The sequence below is a fragment of the Polypterus senegalus genome, chromosome 5 (assembly GCF_016835505.1).
Source record: "Polypterus senegalus isolate Bchr_013 chromosome 5, ASM1683550v1, whole genome shotgun sequence".
Classification (NCBI taxonomy): domain Eukaryota; kingdom Metazoa; phylum Chordata; class Cladistia; order Polypteriformes; family Polypteridae; genus Polypterus; species Polypterus senegalus.
In genome coordinates, this window is record NC_053158.1 from 198,461,698 (window position 1) to 198,483,844 (window position 22,147).

A 22,147-nucleotide genomic window follows, 5' to 3' on the forward strand; every position below is an offset into this window, starting at 1 on the left:
ATTGACATTGGTGTTAAGGAGACCCCACAGCATTTTTTTTTTTTTTTGGAGTCTGTAGAAAACCACCCATGTATACATAAGTTCACAAATTTACAAGTGTGTTTATAATAATAATAGTTTTTATTTATATAGCACATTTCCCATGCTCAAAGCACTTATGAAGTATGCACTGTAGTACACTCACCTAAAGGATTATTAGGAACACCTGTTCAATTTCTCATTAATGCAATTATCTAATCAACCAATCACATGGCAGTTGCTTCAATGCATTTAGGGGTGTGGTCCTGGTCAAGACAATCTCCTGAACTCCAAACTGAATGTCAGAATGGCAAAGAAAGGGGATTTAAGCAATTTTGAGCGTGGCATGGTTGTTGGTGCCAGACGGGCCAGTCTGAGTATTTCACAATCTGCTCAGTTACTGGGATATTCACGCACAACCATTTCTAGGGTTTACAAAGAATGGTGTGAAAAGGGAAAAACATCCATTATGCGGCAGTCCTGTGGGCGAAAATGCCTTGTTGATGCTAGAGGTCAGAGGAGAATGAATGGGCCGACTGATTCAAGCTGATAGAAGAGCAACTTTGACTGAAATAACCACTCGTTACAACCGAGGTATGCAGCAAAGCATTTGTGAAGCCACAACACGCACAACCTTGAGGCGGATGGGCTACAACAGCAGAAGGCCCCACCGGTACCACTCATCTCCACTACAAATAGGAAAAAGAGGCTACAATTTGCACAAGCTCACCAAAATTGGACAGTTGAAGACTGGAAAAATGTTGCCTGGTCTGACGAGTCTCGATTTCTGTTGAGACATTCAAATGGTCGAGTCAGAATTTGGCGTAAACAGAATGAGAACATGGATCCATCATGCCTTGTTACCACTGTGCAGGCTGGTGGTGTAATGGTGTGGGGGATGTTTTCTTGAAACACTTTAGGCCCCTTCGTGCCAATTGGGCATTGTTTAAATGCCACGGGCTACCTGAGCATTGTTTCTGACCATGTCCATCCCTTCATGACCACCATGTACCCATCCTCTGATGGCTACTTCCAGCAGGATAATGCACCATGTCACAAAGCTCGAATCATTTCAAATTGGTTTCTTGAACATGACAATGAGTTCACTGTACTAAAATGGCCCCCACAGTCACCAGATCTCAACCCAATAGAGCATCTTTGGGATGTGGTGGAACGGGAGCTTCGTGCCCTGGATGTGCATCCCACAAATCTCCATCAACTGCAAGATGCTATCCTATCAATACGGGCCAACATTTCCAAAGAATGCTTTCAGCACCTTGTTGAATCAATGCCACGTAGAATTAAGGCAGTTCTGAAGACGAAAGGGGGTCAAACACCGTATTAGTATGGTGGTCCTAATAATCCTTTAGGTGAGTTTAGATATCATATTCTGTATACATACACTGAATATAGTGAGCGATGTTGGGTGTGTTGGAGTAAAAGCAAGTTAGGAAATGTGCTCATGGCTTTACATTTTTGGATATGAAAGATGGAGGATTTTGTGTTTTTTTTTTTTTTTGTTATTTTGAAAGGGGGAGTTATCACATTTGTACTTAAGTATTTTTTTTTTATTTTTTTATAGGTGTGTCATCTTTTTCTATAATATGCTACCATGGCTGCCCGTTTCTGTCCAGGATTTTAAATCACCTGTAGCTCGCAAATTTGAAATATACTACGTGACCTCTACTGTCTGCTTTTGGGATGATGATTTTTATTACTCTTTATTTTATTATAGATTTAACTCTCAGCAGTGGGCAGCAGGGTGGCCCGCGGCGATGCGATTCAAGCCGTTCTCATCCCTACCACCTTCGCCGTTACTTCCTCTACCTCTTCATATCTTAAATCATTCTTAAGTGCCAGGTTAAGTGAAAAATTAAGGAAAAAGTACTAAGTAATTGCAACACAAACTCGGACTTAATCAGTTTTAACGTGAAAAGATGCCGACCGAAGAAGAGGAGAGGCGAGCAAACAGTAATGGCTGAAAGGCAGGAAACAGCCCCGGATAGGGCATTGCTCCATTGTAGGGCCCACTCAAATACACAATCACACACAATCATCAAAGAAGAATCCCACTGCAGTGTGTGCATGTTGTGCTTGCAATTGAATGTCTTTTTTTTTTTATCTTTCAAAGTAAGTTCTTAATACACCCAACACTGTATTAAAAGGGAAATTATGGGAAAGCTAAGCAAAGTGAAGCTAGAGACAGACAGAATTCCAGTGTAGACAGATTACATCTGAGCACTTCCACCGTAGCTAAAATTCTGTTCATGGGTGTTGTGCTAGTGTTAAAAAAAAATAAATAAATAAATAAAAGGTTCTTTACAGCAAAACAAACTTTTGTTCAGAAGCTCTTCACTCTGTGCACCTCACACTATAAATACAATACCAGGTCATGTCATTTGTGGAAATTCCCGGATGACTCTGCACTTAGAATAGTCCAGATGAGAACAGACCATTCAGCCCAGCAAAGCTGCTTATGAGTTGTATTGATAAGGGGGATGAGTCGGAGGAGAATGGCAAACTTTGAGAACTGTCTGTATCCTAACATCAGTAAAACCAAGGAACTGCTTATTGACTTTCACAGCACCAACAGCTTCTATATATGGTTACTATTCAAAGGGTGGATGTTGAGGTGGTGCACTCCTACAACCACTTGGGGGTCCACATCAGTGACAGGTTAGACTGGTCTCACAACACAGAGGAATGGTAGAAGAAAGGTCAGAGCAGACTCTTATTTCCTAGGAGTGTGTGTTCCTTGAATGTGGGCAGTGACATCCTTCAGATCTTCAACAACTCTGTGTGATTTTTTTTTTCTTGGCTGTGCTGTACTCTGAGAGAGAGGCCCACCAAATCAACAGGCTAACCAACAGGGCAGGCTTGGGAACAGGATGCACTCTGGACCCCCTCTAGATCATAGCAAAGGTGAGAATGAAAGCAAAACCTGAGTGCATTTTGTGAACAAAATGTTGCAGATCCTATCGCTGATGCACTAACACTGAACCTTCAGCCAATGAATTATTCACCAGAAGTGTGTTGGGAAATGTGACCGGGGCTCCTTTTATACCAACAGCAGTGTGTCTTTTTATTGCCTGAATGGACTGGGACAGTCAAGGCAGAAGTGTTGTTTCCTTCTTTTGTAGTCATTCTGCATTTGTGTTCAGTCTATTGTGTGTGTGTGTGTGTGTGTGTATTGTGATGTGCCAGCCCCTGTCATGCACCCTAAAACATGAGGCTGAGTCTCTGTACTTTACCAAAAATGAGCTTTATTCAGCTTGAAATAGGAACAGCACAGTTATTTATTGTAGTGGGATCTACCACTCTCTTATACGCAGACACAGCAATCGGGCATGGTCGTGGCTCGGTTAGTGGCCAAGTAATACTGTTCCCTGCATTTATAATGTTCCTTACATTACCCATCGATGACAGGCATTATAGTGTGACTGCGATCGATCGGCTCTGATTTGCAGCCTGCAATGCCCTGGCGACGGATAACCTGTCTTCCACAAATGTGGCGAGATCGGTGCTTTGGGATGCTCTTTTGTGTGTTGTCCCATTGGGGGCGAGAGAGTCCCAAAAGAGTTTAGAAACCTCACTAAAGTATATATGTAAAATCCTAAGCCTAAAAGTGCAACGATTTTGTGTGACTTTTTTTTTTGTAATGCTTTACAGTTGGCTTTTTTTAAAACTTACATATATATGTTTGGTATCATTCTTTTAAGAATTTATCGAACTTTAATGTGGTGGTGTTAGATTTTCAGATTCTTATTTCGTTTTTAAATTCTAAACTAAAAAAATATCAAGAACTCTCATCCCACGGGACGAGACTTTGTGCCAAGAGATTTAACCACGCCCGGGCTCGAAAATAAGACAGAGTAGGACTGGACAGCTGCTGTACAGGCTAAATGTTCGAAGCACCATGCGAGATGCAGAATCTCATCACATTTCATTCACATACCGCTTAGAATTAAGGCCAAAAAGTTCTATCTTGGTCTCATCAGACCAGAGAATCTCATTTCTCACCATCTCAGAGTCCTTCAGGTGTCTTTTAGCAAACTCCATGCGGGCTGTCATGTGTCTTGCCTCTCCTCAGCGTGTGGAGACAACCAGGCACTGCTCCACTTGTCCAATACAGTCCCCACAGTGAAGCATGGCGGTGGCAGCATCATACTGTGGGGGTGTTTTTCAGCTGCAGGGACAGGACGACTGGTTGGAATCGAGGGAAAGACGAATGCGGCCAAGTACAGGGATATTCTGGACAAAAACCTTCTCCAGAGTGCTAAGGACCTCAGACTGGGCCGAAGTTTTACCTTCCAACAAGACAATGACCCTAAGCACACAGCTAAAATAACGAAGGAGTGACTGTTCTTGAATGGCCCAGCCAGAGCCCTGACTTAAACCCAATTTGAGCATCTCTGGAAAGACCTAAAAATGGCTGTCCACCAACGTTTACCATCCAACCTGACAGAACTGGAGAGGATCTGCAAGGAGGAATGGCAGAGGATCCCCAAATCCAGGTGTGAAAAACTTGTTGCATCTTTCCCAAGAAGACTCATGGCTGTATGAGCTCAAAAGGGGGCTTCTACTAAATACTGAGCAAAGGGTCTGAATACTTAGGACCATGTGATATTTCAGTTTTTCTTTTTTAATAAATCTGCAACAATTTCAAAAATTCTTTTTTTTTGTCTGTCAATATGGGGTGCTGTGTGTACATTAATGAGAAAAAAAATAAATTTAAATGATTTTAGCAAATTGCTGCAATATAACAGAGTGAAAAATTGAAGGGGGTCTGAATACTTTCCGTACCACTGTACACACATACATAGACTCTGCTTTATATATTAGATTGAGGATTTGTTCTGTTCTGCGTATTGTATTGTGTTGACCCCCTTTTCTTTTTGACACCCACTGCACGCCCAGCTTACCTGGAAAGGGGTCTCTCTTTGAACTGCCTTTCCCAAGGTTTCTTCCATTATTTTTTTTTTTTTTCCCTACAAGGTTTTTTTTTGGGGAGTTTTTCCCTTGTCGTCTTAGAGAGTCAAGGCTGGGGGGCTGTCAAGAGGCAGGGCCTGTTAAAGCCCATTGCGGCACTACCTGTGTGATTCTGGGCTATACAAAAATAAATTGTATCGTATAATGGGGCGAATCTTGTCATTGGTGTTTGCTTGATACTACTATGAAACCAGGAGGTAATTACTTTGCAGTATTTCAGTCCTACTGTTGTGCCATTCTGACATGGAAGTTAATCCGTATTTTGATGTTCATAAAATTATTTCCAGCCCATGGCATAGCTAAAAAAGCAAAACGAACTCCCTCATGGAGCACTTCCCCAACCACCAAAAATAAAATTGTTTACAGTTGTTTAAGGCTCATTGTGTGCATCTCCTTGAATTACTCAGATCACTTCAGAAACAAATGCTTCATCTTCCTGCTTGGCAGTAAGATCACTAAAGCAGCTGACAACACTGTTGTGGTTCTGTGGTCAGCAGCAATCTCGGCTTGGTCTGACGTGTTTTCCGTCATCTTAACCACTGAGAAAGCCTTGTGCTGTTGACAAGGGTCCCCTAATCGTTTTAGGAAGCCCTTACTGTTATGTTACTTGCTTGACTTGCGTTTTAATTTATTCCCCATCGTCCTGTTTCCATGCTGTGGAATATAAACAAAAAGTAGTGAGTCATTCTTAAGAATCTCTTCAGTCGTCTCCCAAATGGAACAGGATTTAGTAGCTTTTATTGGCGTCAATTGTTGAATACTTGTCAAAATGTAGCAAAAAAAAAAAAAAAATGATTTCATCAGTTTTGCCTGAGATGCTCGGTTGCTTTAAATCTGGCTTTTCACATCCTGTGGGTGGACAGCTTTGGAGGGTGTTTGGCGTTCCTTTATTTACTGTTGCAGCTACATGGACACTCTCTCACAGACTCATGTGTGCCCTCTTGGTAGTCTAGTTTGTTCATTACCTTGGTTACAACTTTAACTGCATTCCAAAGCAAGTAATGATTAACTTGTCCTCTGAAGAGGCCAAAATTAAATGTAAGCTAGAAACCCGTGCCCCACCACCTAACAAAAAAAAAAAAAAAAGATCATTGCTTGCATTACATAAGACATTTGCAAATAAAATATCAGGAAAACATTTGGCAAGTTAGCCTTGTAATATAAAAGGTGAATGTGATTTCTTTTCAGAGAAGGCCGCCCTATTTGGATTTCAGCTTATCTATTCATTTATAGCTTAATGGAGATAAATGTCATGTCCCTTTCAATCAGTAAACTTGTCTGCAGATTTGCTTTTTGAAATTTCTTACTGCGTTTGTGTGCAGCTTTTTAATTGCATACTTTTAGGAGGCAAGAAAGTATCACTTTTTTTGTAGACTGAAAACACCTTTGTTTCATGATGAATACACCTAAACAAAATTTCTATGCAATATGAATAGGAATACAAGTGACAAGCTGGTTAAGGTTGGAGATGATACCAAGATAAGTGGACTGGTAGATAATCAAGAATCAGTTGAGTCGCTACACAAGGACTTGCAGAGCATGTAGTCTTGAGCAGGTTTGTGCTAGATTATATTTACTGACATTAAATTTCAAGTGGTACATGTAGGATGTAAAAAATGTTAGGTTTGAATACACAAATCAAAAGTACACCTTAGGAGAAGGATTTAGGAGTCGCAGAGGACTCGCTACTATCAACTACCAGACAGTGTTTAGAAGCCATTAAGAAGGCTAACAGAATGTCACGTCATATAGCACGGTGTGTGGAGTACAAGTCCAAGGAGGTTCTGCTGATGCTTTATAACACACTGGTGAGGCCTCATCTGGAGTACTGGGTGCAGTTTTGGTTTCCAGGCTACAAAAAGGACATAACGGCACAAGAGAGAGGTCCAGAGAAGAGCGACTTGGCTGATTGAGGGCTACAGGGGATGAGTTATGAGGAACGATTAAATGAGCTGAGCCTGTTGAGTTTAAGCAAAGTAAGATTTAGGGCCGGCATGATACAAGTGTTTAAAATGATGACGGGAATTAGTCCAGTGGTGGCTTTAAAATGAGTTCATCAAGAACACTGAGGACACAGTTGGAAATTTGCTAAGGGCAAATTTCACACAAACATTAGGAAGTTCTTCTTTGCTCTGAGAACCATACACATGTAATAACTGACCAAGTAGTGTAGTAGACAATAGGACTTTAGGGACTGTGACATGTGTTTTTTTTTCTCTTTTGAGAAGAATTAAGTGGATTGGACTGTCGAGCTTTGTTGGGCTGAAGGGCCTGTTCTCGTTTAAACTATTTTAATGTTCTTGAATGTTGCACTGTTTTATACTTTCCTTGATGGCTATTTAGCTAGAGAGCAGCGTAGCTCCTCTGTTCAAGCATCTGTACACCTGGTTGGTTTCTGTGTGTAGGTAGCGTGTTTTCCTGGTCTTTTGTAGGTTTTGTTTTCATTTCCCCATTTTTATTGTGGTAGACAGTAGAACTTTAAGGACCTTTATTTTTGGAAAAATTAACTGAATTGGAATGGCAAGCTTTGTTGGGTTGAATGGTCTGTTCCAGTCTAGATTGTTAACATTGCTTCTAATGGCTAAAGCCAAGATGTTTCTTTGAAATCACAAAAGAAAAAACATGAAAGTTTTTTAGAATATAGTATCTTATACTGTACTGTTGATTACTATTTAGAACTCTTATATATTCCATAAAGGAGTTGTATTAACCATTTATAAATATCCATCCAAATAAGCAAAGGAAAAGCAGAGCACAGTCAAACTTCAACTTCCTGAAGGCCATCGACATGGCCATGTGGCAGAGGCACTGAGTGATAAACCCCAAGGTTTCCTATTTAGTACACACCATTAACTTGTTCTGGGACTCGTCACTTACTTGTCTGTGCGTCCACTGTAGAAACCTTGCAGTCATTTTTAAACTTTTCAATACTCTAAATTGTTCCATTACAAGTTAGTGTGTTGATGTATTAATAAACGTGCCTCTCTGTAGACTAATGACTTATCCAGGCTTCGTGCCTTTGTAACTCTGCGTTAGATTTGGGCAGACCAGAGAATCATTAGGTCCTTTGATATTCATTAGGCAGAAACAGTAGGGCAGCATCCTGGCTTTGAGTCCCATCTTTCATTTTGTCCATGTAGACCTTGGTCGTTTTGTCTGTGTTTATGTGGGGTTTGCCCCAACATCACCAAAGATGTTTTAAATTTGTAGATGATTATAAGTTTTCCCCGAGTGTCTGTTGGGGTGACCATTTTGCTCTGCTATTTGTTCTATTCAATCAGACAAGACTTAATTGATATTTTTTTTTTGACTGAAACCTTCCATAGAGATGGTGGCAGAAGGGTAGAAAGTGAGAGGAAGGGGACCCAAGGAATGAGTAAGTACTAATATTTCAATTTCGTCATCAGTATCCGCTTTCGTATCTTGGCGTAGATGGTTCTGAAGCAAATAACAGAACTCCAAAACCCTGCAATTGCACCCCACTACACACCTCTTCCCTCCTGAATAACCGTGAAGTTCCCGAAAGCATCAAAGCAGGGGTGGTGGAAAATCCCCTGTGGATTTCCAATCAGGTTGAAGCATGTAGTTTTTGTTTTGGGAATACTATGGAGTGGACGTTTTTCCATAACCGCAGTAGCGAATTACTGCGGGAAAGCTGGGAGCAGGATTGGAGAGGAAAGCTGAATTTCACTTCTGGTGAAATTTCCAAAATGCTGGTGCTGCACAATGTCAAGTTTACAGTTTTTTTTTTTTGTTTGGTTTTTTTTTGGTATTCTGTGGATTTGAGAGGAAAGCTGAATTTCCAAATTTCCATAATGCTGGTAGTGTGCGTTACAATTTGAGTTTTTCGGTATACAATGCCACCCTAATATTGGCAGAGTTGTATTTTCTTGAATGTTGGAATTTGAACTTTGTACTGCCAGTCTTGTGCTTAATCAGTAGCAGGTCATCATAGGTTGATCTCAGATGTTGAGTAGCTGATGAGTTGCCTGTGATCACCTCCATCTGGGAAATCGCATCAGCACAGGAAGAGGTGTGTCTGGTAATATGCAGTGAGCAAACAATTGATAGCAGCTAGCTATCTGACAGTGGCTATGTGTGCAGCTGATTATTATGAAAACAGTTCAGTGTGAGAGCTGGCAGTGAGGCCTGCTGGCTGACGGGTGAGGAGGAGTTGATCACAAAGCCTAGTCTATAGACGTAGCTGAAAATATTGGTACCATTTTACCTAAGCAAACTTAACATTTAGGAGAACATTTAATAGAACTGAGAATTTGTTTGATTTATGACTGAACTTATTATTTTAAGTAAACAAATGCAAACGGCATGGATGAAAAGTTTTGTTAGCCGTAGCCTAATATTTCTTAGTACAGCCTTTGGAGACGATGACTGCAATCAAGCTATTTCTGCAGCTCTGAGTGAAATTTCTCCACTCAGTTTGGCCCAATTTTTAGGTCACTCTCTGGTCTGATGGTGGGCTGTGGAGTCGGTAGATAAATCCTTCAACTCCGACTCCTTAGTTTCAGGTACTTCTGACTCCCTGACATCGACTCCTCTGTATTTAATATGTTCATGTAATTTCCATGTTGATTGAAGGAAGGCAATATACATAACATTTAACCACAGAACTACTGGCTAGGAAGGTGACTGTCTACCGTATTGGCCAGTTTAAACAAAAGGCAAAAACCCTAACCCTAACCCCTGAACACACATAGGCCACAGCACACACCTCCACCTACATCATTACACTTGTTTACACTCAAATGAACTTGTTAAACACATTATATCTGAAATAAAATGAAAACACTTTTTGTAATGTACCGTAATCCAGATTACAATATGTGAATGTCAGGCTGTATAATAGCTCAGCTGAACTTCACACTTGTAGTAACACAACTATGCACTGGGCTTTATTCATGCATCAGAGAAGTACTTAATTATGACTATTGTTTGTGAAATGGGACATTAGAAATTGCTGTATTTTTTTTTTTTCATTATAAGTTAAATTTATTAGGAGTCAGAATCGGTACATTTTTGCAGACTCCGACCCCGACCCCGACTCCAGGTACCCAAAATTGTCCCCAACTCCGACTCCTCGACTTCCGTCTCCACAGCCCAGCCCAGGACTGGTGGGTTTTTTTTGGGGGGTGGAAGGGGGGGTCTTTACACCCCCTACTCGTCACACTTGACATTCATGTTAACCTAATAGTCTTGAATGTTTCTGAAGACTGCTTCCCGACATGTAAACTGTTGTTTGCTGTTCTGTATAGCTACTGGGAGGCTTGCATGCACTGGTGGTGTTTAAGTAGAACACTGTAATAGAAAACTGAATACCTAACTTAACTTGACACATGATGCATTATCCAGCCGAGTCCTTTGCTTTTCCTTTACAAATGAAATATGTTTATAACTGAACATTTATGATTTGTTTTTCCCTGAATTTATTGTTGTAACCTTTTAAAACACCAATACAACATTCAAAAGCCATTACTTCCAGATTCGATTTCACAATTACAGTGCAATATTTACACCCCTGCCATTTAGGCTGAATTCTTCAGCTGTCAAGTGTGATTAGAAAAAGTTGCATTATATCATCTTAATTATTACGGGGAGTCATTGATGTCTTGCAATCTCAAGTTTTGCTTTTTTTATATTTGTTGCTGAAGCTGAAATCCAAAATGATTTACAAATATAGCTGACGCATTCACTTCTGAATTGACTTGCTCAGGTCCATGCAAAGGAGACTAAATGTCAAGCCTGGCACTTTATAGTAGTGGTTTAGTTTTACTGTGGGTCTGTTTAAAACAGAAAATATTTGGAGCATCTCCGTGTTCATCACCGAACTGTTGAGGGCACAGTGCTCTGAATAGTCAAGATGAAGTGTGTATTTGTACATAGTTCTAAATCCTAGAGCAGGGGGTCCCCAACTCCAGTCCTGGAGGGCCCCAGTGGCTGCAGGCTTTTATTCTAACCCTTTAGTGCACTGTTTTTGCTGCTAATTAAACTCTTTTGAATTCATTTTAATTGATTTGTTTTTTTTTTTTTTTTTTTAAGATTTGTTCCCCTGAATTTCTTCATCGTTCCTCTGAATTGCTTTATTTCTTTCCTTAAACAGAAATGAAATGTGAAGTGAGTGAGCCAACAGAAGACCAACTAAGTCAGAGCCTCAAACTCCAACCGGCTGCTTGTTGTTAAACGCGTTCTTTAATTCCATGGCTTGTTGCTGCTCTCAGTGTGCATCCATTATCCAACCTGCTATATCCCAACTACAGGGTCACGAGGGTCTGCTGGAACCAATCCCAGCCAACACACGGCGCAAGGCAGGAAACAAAGCCCCCGGGCAGGGCGCCAGCCCGCCGCTGGCACGGGCACACATACGCCCACAACCCAAGCACACACTAGGGACAATTTAGAATCGCCAATGCACCTAACCTGCATGTCTTTGGTCTGTGGGAGGAAACCCACGCAGACACGGGGAGAACATGCAAACTCCACGCAGGGAGGACCTGGGAAGCGGACCCCAGGTCTCCTAACTGAGAGGCAGAAGCACTACCCACTGCGCCACCGTGCTTCCTATCCCTCAATGTGCAATAGCAGACATTTCCGATATTGTTGATTTTCTCTTGCTAAAATGTATTGGGGACCTGAGCAGATTAACATTCCTGAGACCTTCATCTTTCAGATATTGTGTGATGGATACCAGTTGTTTTGGCTCATTTTGCCTCTCATTATTGTTTGGCTGTGAAATAAGGAAAATGAAACAATTAAGGCAGGGGTGTCAGACTCTGGTCCTGGAGGGCCGCAGTGGCTGCAGGTTTTCATTCTAACCATCTTCATAATTATTAACATGTTTTTGACTGCTAATTAACTTCTCTAGCCTTAGTTTTAATTCGCTTGACTCTGGCCCCTTAGTTGTTTTTTCCTTAATTAACAGCCAAACAGTAATGAGACGCAAAACAAGCTGCCACATGACCAGCTCACCTGTACCCATCAAACAAAATCTGAACATAAAGAAAGGTGAAGATCTCAATAAGGCTGATCTCTCAGGTCACCAAAACATTTTGACGCTGTTCTTAGAAAATAACAGAATATCAACAGTTCTCGAAATATCTGCTGTGGCAGAATGAGAGCAGCAACAAGTCATGGAATAAACAATAATTAACGGCAATAATTGGCTTCTTGTTAGGAAACTGGTTGGAGTGAAATTGGCTGGAGTCTGAAGCCCCAATATAGCTGGTCATCTATTGGCTCATTTCACATCTCATTTCTGTTTTGCCATCATTTAATGAAGAAAAGAATCAATTCGGAAGACTTAATTCTTAAAACAGAGCTATTAAAATAGAGGGAAAAGAAGTTAATTAGCAGTGAAAACTGGACACTGATTAGGAAAAGGGGTTAGAAAGAAAACCTGCAGCCCTCTAGGCCTGGAGTTTGACACTAGTGAATTAAGGGGTCTGAGTCTTCAAGAGCAAGTCAATTAAAACAAATTCGAAAGAAGTTAATTAGCAGCTAAAACAGTTCACTAATTAAGGAAAGGGTTAAAATGGAAATCTGCAGCCACTGGGGCCCCTCCAGGACTGGAGTTTTGGGACCCCTGACCTAGAGGCATGTGTTGTGCCTTCTATTAAGCCTTGCGTCATTGGAGTAATAAGAGCACAAGTTTAGTCCTACTTGGGCTGTTTATTGGCCCCCAAGAAGGTTTCCTTCAAGCTTCACACTCTGTTGTCTGCCAGCTCTGTTTTGCACTTTGACTAGATTCTTTTCTTAGCCTCTTACCTCCAGCGTCTTGCTGACATGAACTGTTATCTCAGGAACTGAAGGAAATGATCTTCACGCCTACTAGGTCACTACACAGTTGTGGCATGAGGCATTCATTAGGAATTTCCAGAATAAAAAAAAAGCAAACAATAGTGCTAAATGGCCTGACACAAGGTTATGGCTTTGATTTATACATTGTATTTATTTATTTATTTCCTGCTTTATTATTCATCTACTTGTGGGGTGGAAGATTCTGTTGAGATTTTTTTTTCATTTAGATGGTCATTAAAGCACATATTTTGTATTTGATTTATGGGAATACCTCACGGTGGCTGGAAACCACAATTTTCAGTCTGGCATGCAGCTAGCTCACTTGAACTTTTATGTGCAACACAAACGTTAAAGAGTTTCAAAGGAATATTTACTCAGTTGGGAGCGCCATTAAATATCACCAGTGGTGTGGAGCTGTGGTGTACAAAAGGTTTGGGTGAAGCCTACCTGCTGCAGGTCAAACACAAAGCAGTTTTGTCTGGAGACTAAATACGTTATACCACGGTGCCCTTTTTTGCTCTTATTTGCTTAATGTAAATGTTGTCAATTTTTTTTCTGTTAATTATAGATTGTCATTTTTGTTGCATATTTTATGTTATTTCTTTTTAATATAACTAAGTATATTATTCTATTGAGAGCAGAGGAGTCCGCCCCAGTGATCCAAAGTCGTCTAATCATCTGACTTCAAGATCAGCAGCTGCAGTTGTACAGTCTGACATCCCCTCCAAGTACAAGTTTTGTAACGTGACATTGGCTTTAGCAAGCGTAAGGCTATTCAGCAGCCACTACTGTATACACGTTTATTTTCTGTTGATCCGCACTGCTAGGCCGTGGGACCCAAGGATAAAAACCTGTTCCTGAATAGACTGCATGGCTTTGAGTTGTGAAGGGGTGGTGTCTGGGAAACTTCACCACTCCCACCCATACCCTCCATGACACAGTAAGTTAATTGATAATTTAATGCTGTTTATCAGATCTGCTTTAAACAGAATACATTATTTAACTCAATTTTAGAAAAAAAGACTTTTCATTAGCTAGGTATTGCTGTTCAAATGTCATATTGGTGGATTGTTCAAAAAAAACTTTTTCAGCCTCCTACATTTTGAGATTGTCTAAAGCGGTGATTCCCAACGTGGGGTGCAATTTGAGTTTTTTAGGGCAGCAATTTGAGAATTTAGTTACATTAAATAATTTATAAAATGAAAAAACAGAAATTCATTGTTAAAAATGATACGAAAAAATAAACAAATTTATCTTTTACAGAGACATTTATATATTTATATAAACATAGAAGGGATGGTGAAGAACCCTTTAATTTATGATTTTACAACTGGCTTGGGTTTTTCTACTTAGAAGTCGTTTTTACCCTTAAAATAATATAAACTGTAACAATGATTATAAAATTTTGCAATATAACAAATATAAAATGATCAAAATATTACAGAAAAAGCTGTCATTAAAGTTTTTATATTTATGAATATCACATCGCTTATTATGTTTTCAAAACTGTATTTGCTGTATTTTCATATTTTTTTTTTTTTTTTTAAGAATTTCTTAGTAATTTCTTTGTCCGTACTTAAACTATCCTTTCCCTCGTTTGTTTCCATGTCCTTTGGAAGCTTGTTTAGACCAAATTAATGACATTATGGGCTTCGTCCACGTGAGTAGGAGTTCACTGTTTGAACAGGTAATAATAAGCGTAAGGTATATGTTACAGTGGGGGACCTCATGATTTTAGAGAGACCTAGGTGGGACATGGCCAAAAAAGGTTGGGAACCACTGCTATAAAGGCACTTAAAGTAGCACATCAAGTGCAAATCTATAGAAGTCTCCTTTGGTTATATAATACAATTGTAAGGCTGGGATCCTCCATAATAAAGCCAGTTTTTAGTCCTCATAACACACCTGCAGCAAACCAACGCAAAGTCCAAAGCCAAGCTACTTTACTTTGTTTTTATTTGGAAGTGCAATTTATACACCTGGAGTTGTCTTCACTGAAGTTTACAATGAGCATTTTCCCACCGCAGGAGCATTGTTTTTAGGAACTAATGACTTCCTGAACGATGTGGTCAATGGCCAGTTTCGGGTGTTGCATTCCCACCGCACAACAGGAACTGTAGCCTTTATGCAGAGCACGCAACATGCTAAGAAGAGTAATACAGTGTGAAGTGCGGCACGTTCAAGAGTTCATTGGGAAGACCCATCACTCTCGCCACTTATCGCTTCAATGCGGCGTACGTAGGACATGTTGCACCAGGAAGGCGGCTATGAAGAGAGAAGCATTGTGATGTGTGACACAGGGCAGATTATTGCTTCAGTGCAGTGTATGTATGACCGGGTGCACCAGGAAGGCAGCAGTGAAGACTGATGTGCTGTGCAGTTGAGACTTCATGGGACCCACACCTTATTGCTTCATAATGATTGCGACTTCACGGGGGAGACGATTGCTTTGATGAGGTGTATGGCATGGCACACTAGGGAGGTGACTATGAAGAGTACTGCTGTGTGAAGTGCGGTTTATCTTATCTTCACAGTTAACTCTTCAAAGTCTAATCTACTAACAGATTTGTAAGAGGTCAATCAATTTGCACAATTCTTCACCCGAACCTCCACCCAGTATAGGTCCTGGTTGAACATTAAAGTACATACCCTGGAATCGGGGCTAAACAAATAAAAGCACAGGGAACTACAAGTGGCCCAAGGTCCTGCGGTAGGAGTGCTACAGAAGTTGAAAAGACTTCCTGGAAGAAGTTTCTTTGCTGGGAAAGTGCCTAAAGTTTTACTTGCAGAAGCCCACATCAAGTGACACAGTAACACAGAAAGGAATCTCAATAATTACCATGAAACGCAGCTCAGCAACTTAATTCTTTGTAGCATAAAAGTAATTCAGATATGGCTGTTTGACAAGGGAGAAGAGGAAATTGGAAACTCCAGTTAACGGCATTCCTGGAGAAATAACATCTGGGTTTCCATGGGCATTTAGAATGGACAAAGTCATAGGTCTGATTATCTAGGCCATCTGCTTTAACCCAATGACCCAGACATTCTATAGCATCATAAACAGAAGATGAAATTCACAACTAAAGTATAATAAGAAGGTCTTATGTTGCCATGAGTTACCTTTGAAATTCATGGCTTCCAGAATCTCTGTCTCATTCTGTGAGCCAGTAGTTAGAAGAGCAGGTGCTAAATGCCACAGCAGACTACTAAGAAGAGAGGAAGAAACAAGGAGTGTCTCTAACAGTTCATCTTGATTGCCAAGTGTTCATTTTTCAGAAAATGACTAACAGAATTAATAATAATAATACATTTTATTTATATAGCACCTTTTCCATGTTCAGAGTGCTTCACAACAATTCAAAACTGATTAACTGGGGGGAGCAAAGCAAGTAAAAGATCAAATACAGAACATTGGATACAAAGTAATACCTTCTTTGTCCTCTTTCGGCTGCTCCTGATAGGGTTTGCTACAGTGGATCATGTATTCCCATATCTTCCTGTCCTCGTCATCTTGCTCTGTCACACCCATCACCTGCATGTCCTCTCTCAGCACATTCATAAACCTTATCTTAGGCCTTCCTTTTTTCCTCTCACCTGGCAGCTCCAGCATCCTTTTCCCAATATCCCCAGCATCTCTCCTCTGCACATGTCCAAACCAACGCAATCTTGCCTCTCTGAGACTTTGTCTCCCAGCTGAGCTGACCCTCTAATGTCCTCATTTCTAATCCTGTCCATCCTTGTCACACCCAATGCAAATCTTAGGATCTTTAACTCTGCCACCTCCAGCTGTCTCTCCTGTCAGTGACACCGTCTCCAACCCATATGACATAGCTGGTCTCACTGCCGTCTTGTAGGCCTTCCCTGTTACTCTTGCTGGTAAACGTCGGTTGCAAATCACTCTTGTAATATAACAGTATTTTATTTATTTATATATAATTTTTACAAATATATAAAATATACAAATTAACAAATATATATATATATATATACCCACAGTATTACATAGATATATATAATTGTAATAATACAATAGTGATATATAAAACACTAAATAAAAGATAAAGCTTTGAATTACAATTGGGGACTGACCCAAATAAAAATTCAAATAACATCATTTGTTATATTAATGTGTAGACAGCAAGAGTAATAATAATGATTATAATAATAATGATACATTTTATTTATATAGTGCCTTTTCCATTCTTAAGGCATTTAAGGTTAAACTGAGAGAAAGGGCCAGGATGTCAAGGTAAATTAAATGATTTCCTGAGCCAGTGTGATTTAGTTTCCATTTAAAACCAAGAATGGAGTCAGTGGATCTAATTGATTTAAGTCAATGTCACATTACAGACTAGACTTGACGACTGCAGTTGCTGATCTCGTTGCCTGAGGACGTCAGTTTGTACGAACAGAAATTGTTATAGATGTCTGATTCCCCTACTGTGTAAATGTGAAACTGTGCTTGAAACTCACAAAGTATCGCAAGCTCAATCCATTTAAACAGCCAATAATGTTCTCTCTAAAAACTCTGGTGTTGTACATAGGGTATACAGGTATGGCGAGTTCAGCCACAATCTTGACCCTTTTTTTTCTTTTTTTTGTTCCATCATGATGCATCAAACACGAGACATCAGATAGCTGAATCTCATTTCTGTTGATTAGGTCCAAAACACCCAAGTTCTTTATTTCGAACTGCTGCATTATAAGAATTGTACTAATGGCAGAGCATTCATTGGATGTCAGCTCTCATGCATACAGAACCCACCCCTTCGACTTTAGACAAAAATCAAACCTAATTGAGTATGTCGGGGCAGTTTGCAAACTAGCTGGACTGAGTTGCTAGGTATGTCACACTATGTGACGGGCAGTCTCTGGAGTGTGCCACAACTGCTCCTGACTTCCTGAGATTATGTGAATGAAGTTTGGAATGACACCCCTAAAGGCCATGTCACATTGTACGACTTTTCCAGAGATTTTTAAGTCACAGTGTGTGGACAGTAGAGCTGAAGGCACCATCATCTACAGAGCACAGGTTAGTTTGGGGCATAACAAGATTGTTGAGTAGGCCTTACTGGGCAGACAGGTGCAGAGTCACGGAGGATATTATTGAAGCAGTCTGGTTCAAAGCCATTTAAAGCTTTATATGTTAGCAATAGAATTTTACATTCATTCCCATAATACACAGGGAGCCAGTGAACGCATAGCAGAACAGGTGTTACATGCTTAACGTTTGCGGGTCTGTGTAAGGAATCTTGCAGCAGCATTTTAAAGCAAGAGATAACCTAAGGGGCCACGTGCTAGTTGGGAACTAACAGGAGTCGATATGGGTTGTAATAAATCCATGGACAGGTTTCTCAGCGCCAGTAAAAGTAGAACGAGCGAGCACAGAATATGTTCCAGAGGTTAAAGTAATAAGGTTTCTTATTGTGATTTATGTGGTTTGAATAAGAAAGGGTGGAATCAAAAATGACGCCACAATTCCTTATGGAAGGAGAAGGTACAATAATATCCTCACCAAGAGTAGCTCGGGGGAGCTCGGTTTTCTTAATTTACATTGCAATATTAACAGTCTAATGATCAACGCAAGTCAAGGTAAGTTAGACTAAAGTGACGAGCGCAGGGGCAGCCATTGTACAGCACACCTGGACCAAATTTTCAGGTTGTGATCCTTGGTCAAGAGCCCAACGGAGTAGTGTTGGTCCTTTCTGGCAGTAACGCGATTTGAACCAGCAACCCTCCAGGTACCAGCACAGATCCTTAATCACAGAGTCTCCACTCCTCCTTAATGGTAAGGGTGGTCCCTAAGTTGGTGCATATACGGCCTAGTCCCCTTGCATTTAATGCTTATGGTGCAGCTGTTCTATGCTTTACATCCTTTTTTTCACCTCCAACCCACGGAAGCTTATCAGCCTAACATGAGGAAAAAATGCAAACTCTAGTCAAGCAGTCCTCGGGCTAGGATTTGAACTTCTGAGCCGTGAAGCAGCTACCATTTGTGTATGCACTTTGACTAAAATTTACATGCCATAAAAAACAAGGAATCAGTTCTTAGCTGTCATTCTCTGTATATTAGTGAATGCATCAGGGCCAAATTCTTACATACTTTACAACAACAATGCTGCCCTGTCAATAACGACAGTATTGGTGGAGCTTTGACTAATGGCCTTTGTGTTTCTAACTTTCTATTTTCGTTCCATAGTTTTTTGCCTGAAAGCCTCCTTTTATTCTATAGATAGACATTTCTTTTATTAATTGTGTTAAAAAAAAACCCTTCAACTATTAATGCCATGTATTAATACTTGCTTTATCACAATAAATGTAATGGCAAAATAAACATTAGTAAAAATGGTCACAGTGAAATTGTATTTTCCTTTGCACACCCCGTACAGTGGATTTGTACTTTCTAAATGTCTTATTCTTTGTGGTCTTGTTAATTTTTTTAATGAGTATTCTGGTGAGAGATCTGAAATCGCTGCTCTCCATTCCCCCCACCCACTAACAAAGTCCATTGTTACTATTCAGGCCATTCTGTGAGCACAACACCATGCTGTTAGCTGTTCAGTCGTGAATAGTTTGTGCTTCGCCTCTGACAGAGGGGACTTTTTTAAACAGTGTCCTGCCGCAGATGCAGGTTTCCAATGCGGTTTTATTGGTTGCTGCACTCTGCAGCCGTTAGCTGCTTGGATCTCTCCGAATATTTCTGTGCTTTTACATGGCAGTGGATCACTAATGGCAGACTCTCGCCTGAAACCTTCCCGGCTTCTACGCAGTAACGCTAAAGAGATGCAGTTTGCCTTTGTGGATTTTTAATTCATCCAGTTTACTGTATTAATTCATAGTTAATTAGTTTTGCTGGGGATGTTTCTCACAGTCAGATTGCCTGCTGGGCTGACAGATGGGCAGGGGGAGAGGTCCCACGTCTAAGTCTCATCAGTGCCCTGGTTCAATCAGGACTGTGCACCACAGGGACTGGGGCCGCCTGAGAGACATAAGCCGCTACTGACGCATGCATACTTTACTGCTGCCATGCCAAGGATGGCTCATTTTGGTGTGTTTGACTGTATGATTAATCACAACTGGAGTTTGATCTGCAACTTGTACTGTGCCTGGGCCAATCAGGTTTGTCTGATTTTATTTTATTTGTGCATTTATCAGTGGCAGAAAAATAAAGCTATGCAAATGTGAGCGGTACACCTGCATACCCGCTTCCCATCTTTCCCAGCTTTGCTTCTTCATTTGCAGGTTGACTACTTTTATTACCCTTGAATATCTTGGCGGATTGTTTGTGGAGTGCTGTTAAGGGCAATGGAAATAACTAAATGTTTCACCAATCCACTCTAATCACTGTGGTCCAGGGTTTAGGTATAAAATGTGGCAAGATGTGTGCCAGTATCGTGTTTTTTTTTTTTTTTTTTTAGTGACCTTTTTCAGGAAGGGGACTAAAAGAACTGCCCATGGAAAACACATATAGGAGCTTCGGATAGGTGGGCATTATTTACCTCCTCGTTTTATCTATCATTTAAATTCTGTCAGTGAAAATCTGGGCTCATGAGATAGATTATTACATTAACTATTTATTGTAGGACAGTGAGACAGCAAAATGTACGCTGCTTGTTCCTGCCACTAAACCTTGTGGCTCCCGGCACTGTCACTTCATTCTATACATGCAGCGAATTCCTGTCACACGCTAGCAGGTGAAGATGCTTAATGTTGCACATTGCTTTTGCTCCGCATCAGAATATCGTGACCATATGGACCAATATATTAAAATAAGTCCAATATATTGGAAAGAATGTCTAGAAGGTTTGCTTTTTTGTCATCATTCAAAGAAGAGGGTGTGTAAAATTTGCATTTAGGTAATGTTGGCTTTGGCCAGTGCATGGATTCTGGCTACTGTGTTGTTAAGCCTCTGTGAATGTATAATTTGTTATTTGTGTTGTGCACATTTCACAAGTAGCTATTGTGCTATCGACTCCAGCATGAATCTGCTCATTATTCATAACACCAGTCTGCTAAAACCCAATTATTTTCATCTTTGGCTTCATTGCTGGGGTACAACATGCTAATTTGTCCACCTGATCTCTAGTCCAAACCCTAGACTTGCCATTGTGAGACCCTGCGGGCAAATGTCTAGGGAGCCCAATGTTTGGGGAGATTAAATGCATGCTGTAGATAATAGGCAGTTCGGCTCCGAGGGAAAGATGGTAATTTCCAATCTGCTATGTCAGAGTCAACATATTGTTTTAATCACTTTGATGCAGATGCAGAGTGAGCAGATCTTTTCTCAATTGCATATTTTGAACAAAAGTGTTTTGAAGTGGAGTCTTAAAGCTTGAGCTGGTTTGAAGCGTCCAATTCGTGTCAGGGGAGAAGCGTGTCTGCCCTTTCATTTTACACTGTGTGTTTTTAATTAAAACAAAAAAAAATCAACTGTCCCTATAATTAAATATTTTAGCAACTAATGCTCACCATAATCATTTTTTAGTTAAGTTAGTGTTAATTACCATGTCCTTCCTCCTTTATGTTAAAATATTGGAAGACCTTAGCCTAGAATGCATGGTAATGAAACAAGAAAAATAAAGATCACTCTGGGATAGAAAGGCCGTCAGTCATTTGCCAATTAAAAAATGTTTGTGCCGAGAGAGAGAGGTACCAGCATTTGGGGGAAAAAAAGTAAAAATCAAGAGCATCCATGTTCTTTTAGCTTGTTACAGTATGATTATATTTGAACTTTGAGGTTCGGAGCCTTTTTGTTCACTTATACTGCATTGATAGCCTTGATAGTGAAATTTCTCTCAGGACCATGTGAAGTACGTGATGAGTAGCATTGGTGAAGACTGCAGGCTACTTTAGGACTTCTGCTTAGTTGAACGTCATAGACCAAGCTGCAGCTGTCTATTGTAAGGCGTACCTGACAGGGACAGACAGCCAGGTCGTTTTTGGTAAGGACTGCTGAATAAAAAGCATACCTGTTTTATTATTATTACTAGCTGATTACCCAGTGGCTTCGCTCACGGAGTGCAAGGGAAAAAAATAAAATGTAGTATATAAATTATTAAATAGTAAAACATTAACATGTAAGAAGTAAAGATATATTGAGCAGTACTGGAGTGCTTTCAGATAAAGTACATTTTAAAGGCACTGTAACACAACAGGTAAGTAGCACTAACAGCAGCTTAAATGTATTTGGATCTTCTCTCGGTAGCAGATCCCTTGTGAAAGGCGCTACACGACCGCTGCGGTATAGAAATTACATTTTCTATGCAGTCCTGCAAATTTCAGCCTGACAACCTTGGACTATGTGCCTGTGATTTAAAAGAAAAATGATTCT

The 22,147-nt window shown here is 40.3% G+C and overlaps 1 protein-coding gene across 4 annotated transcripts in view; it reads left to right on the forward strand.

The window, feature by feature from the left end:
* The window catches only part of LOC120529798 (rho GTPase-activating protein 21-like), a 408,601-nt gene that overhangs the window by 41,307 nt on the left and 345,147 nt on the right, over window positions 1–22,147 (forward strand). Inside the window, exon 1 of one of the 4 annotated variants that reach the window (XM_039753945.1) lies at window positions 19,650–19,935. The exons of the other annotated variants lie outside the window; for them this stretch is intronic. Coding sequence (XP_039609879.1) covers window positions 19,843–19,935 — 93 coding nt within the window. The 5' untranslated portion in view covers window positions 19,650–19,842. Of the gene's footprint in view, window positions 1–19,649; window positions 19,936–22,147 lie in introns of those variants that run through there. 4 annotated transcript variants of the gene reach the window in all.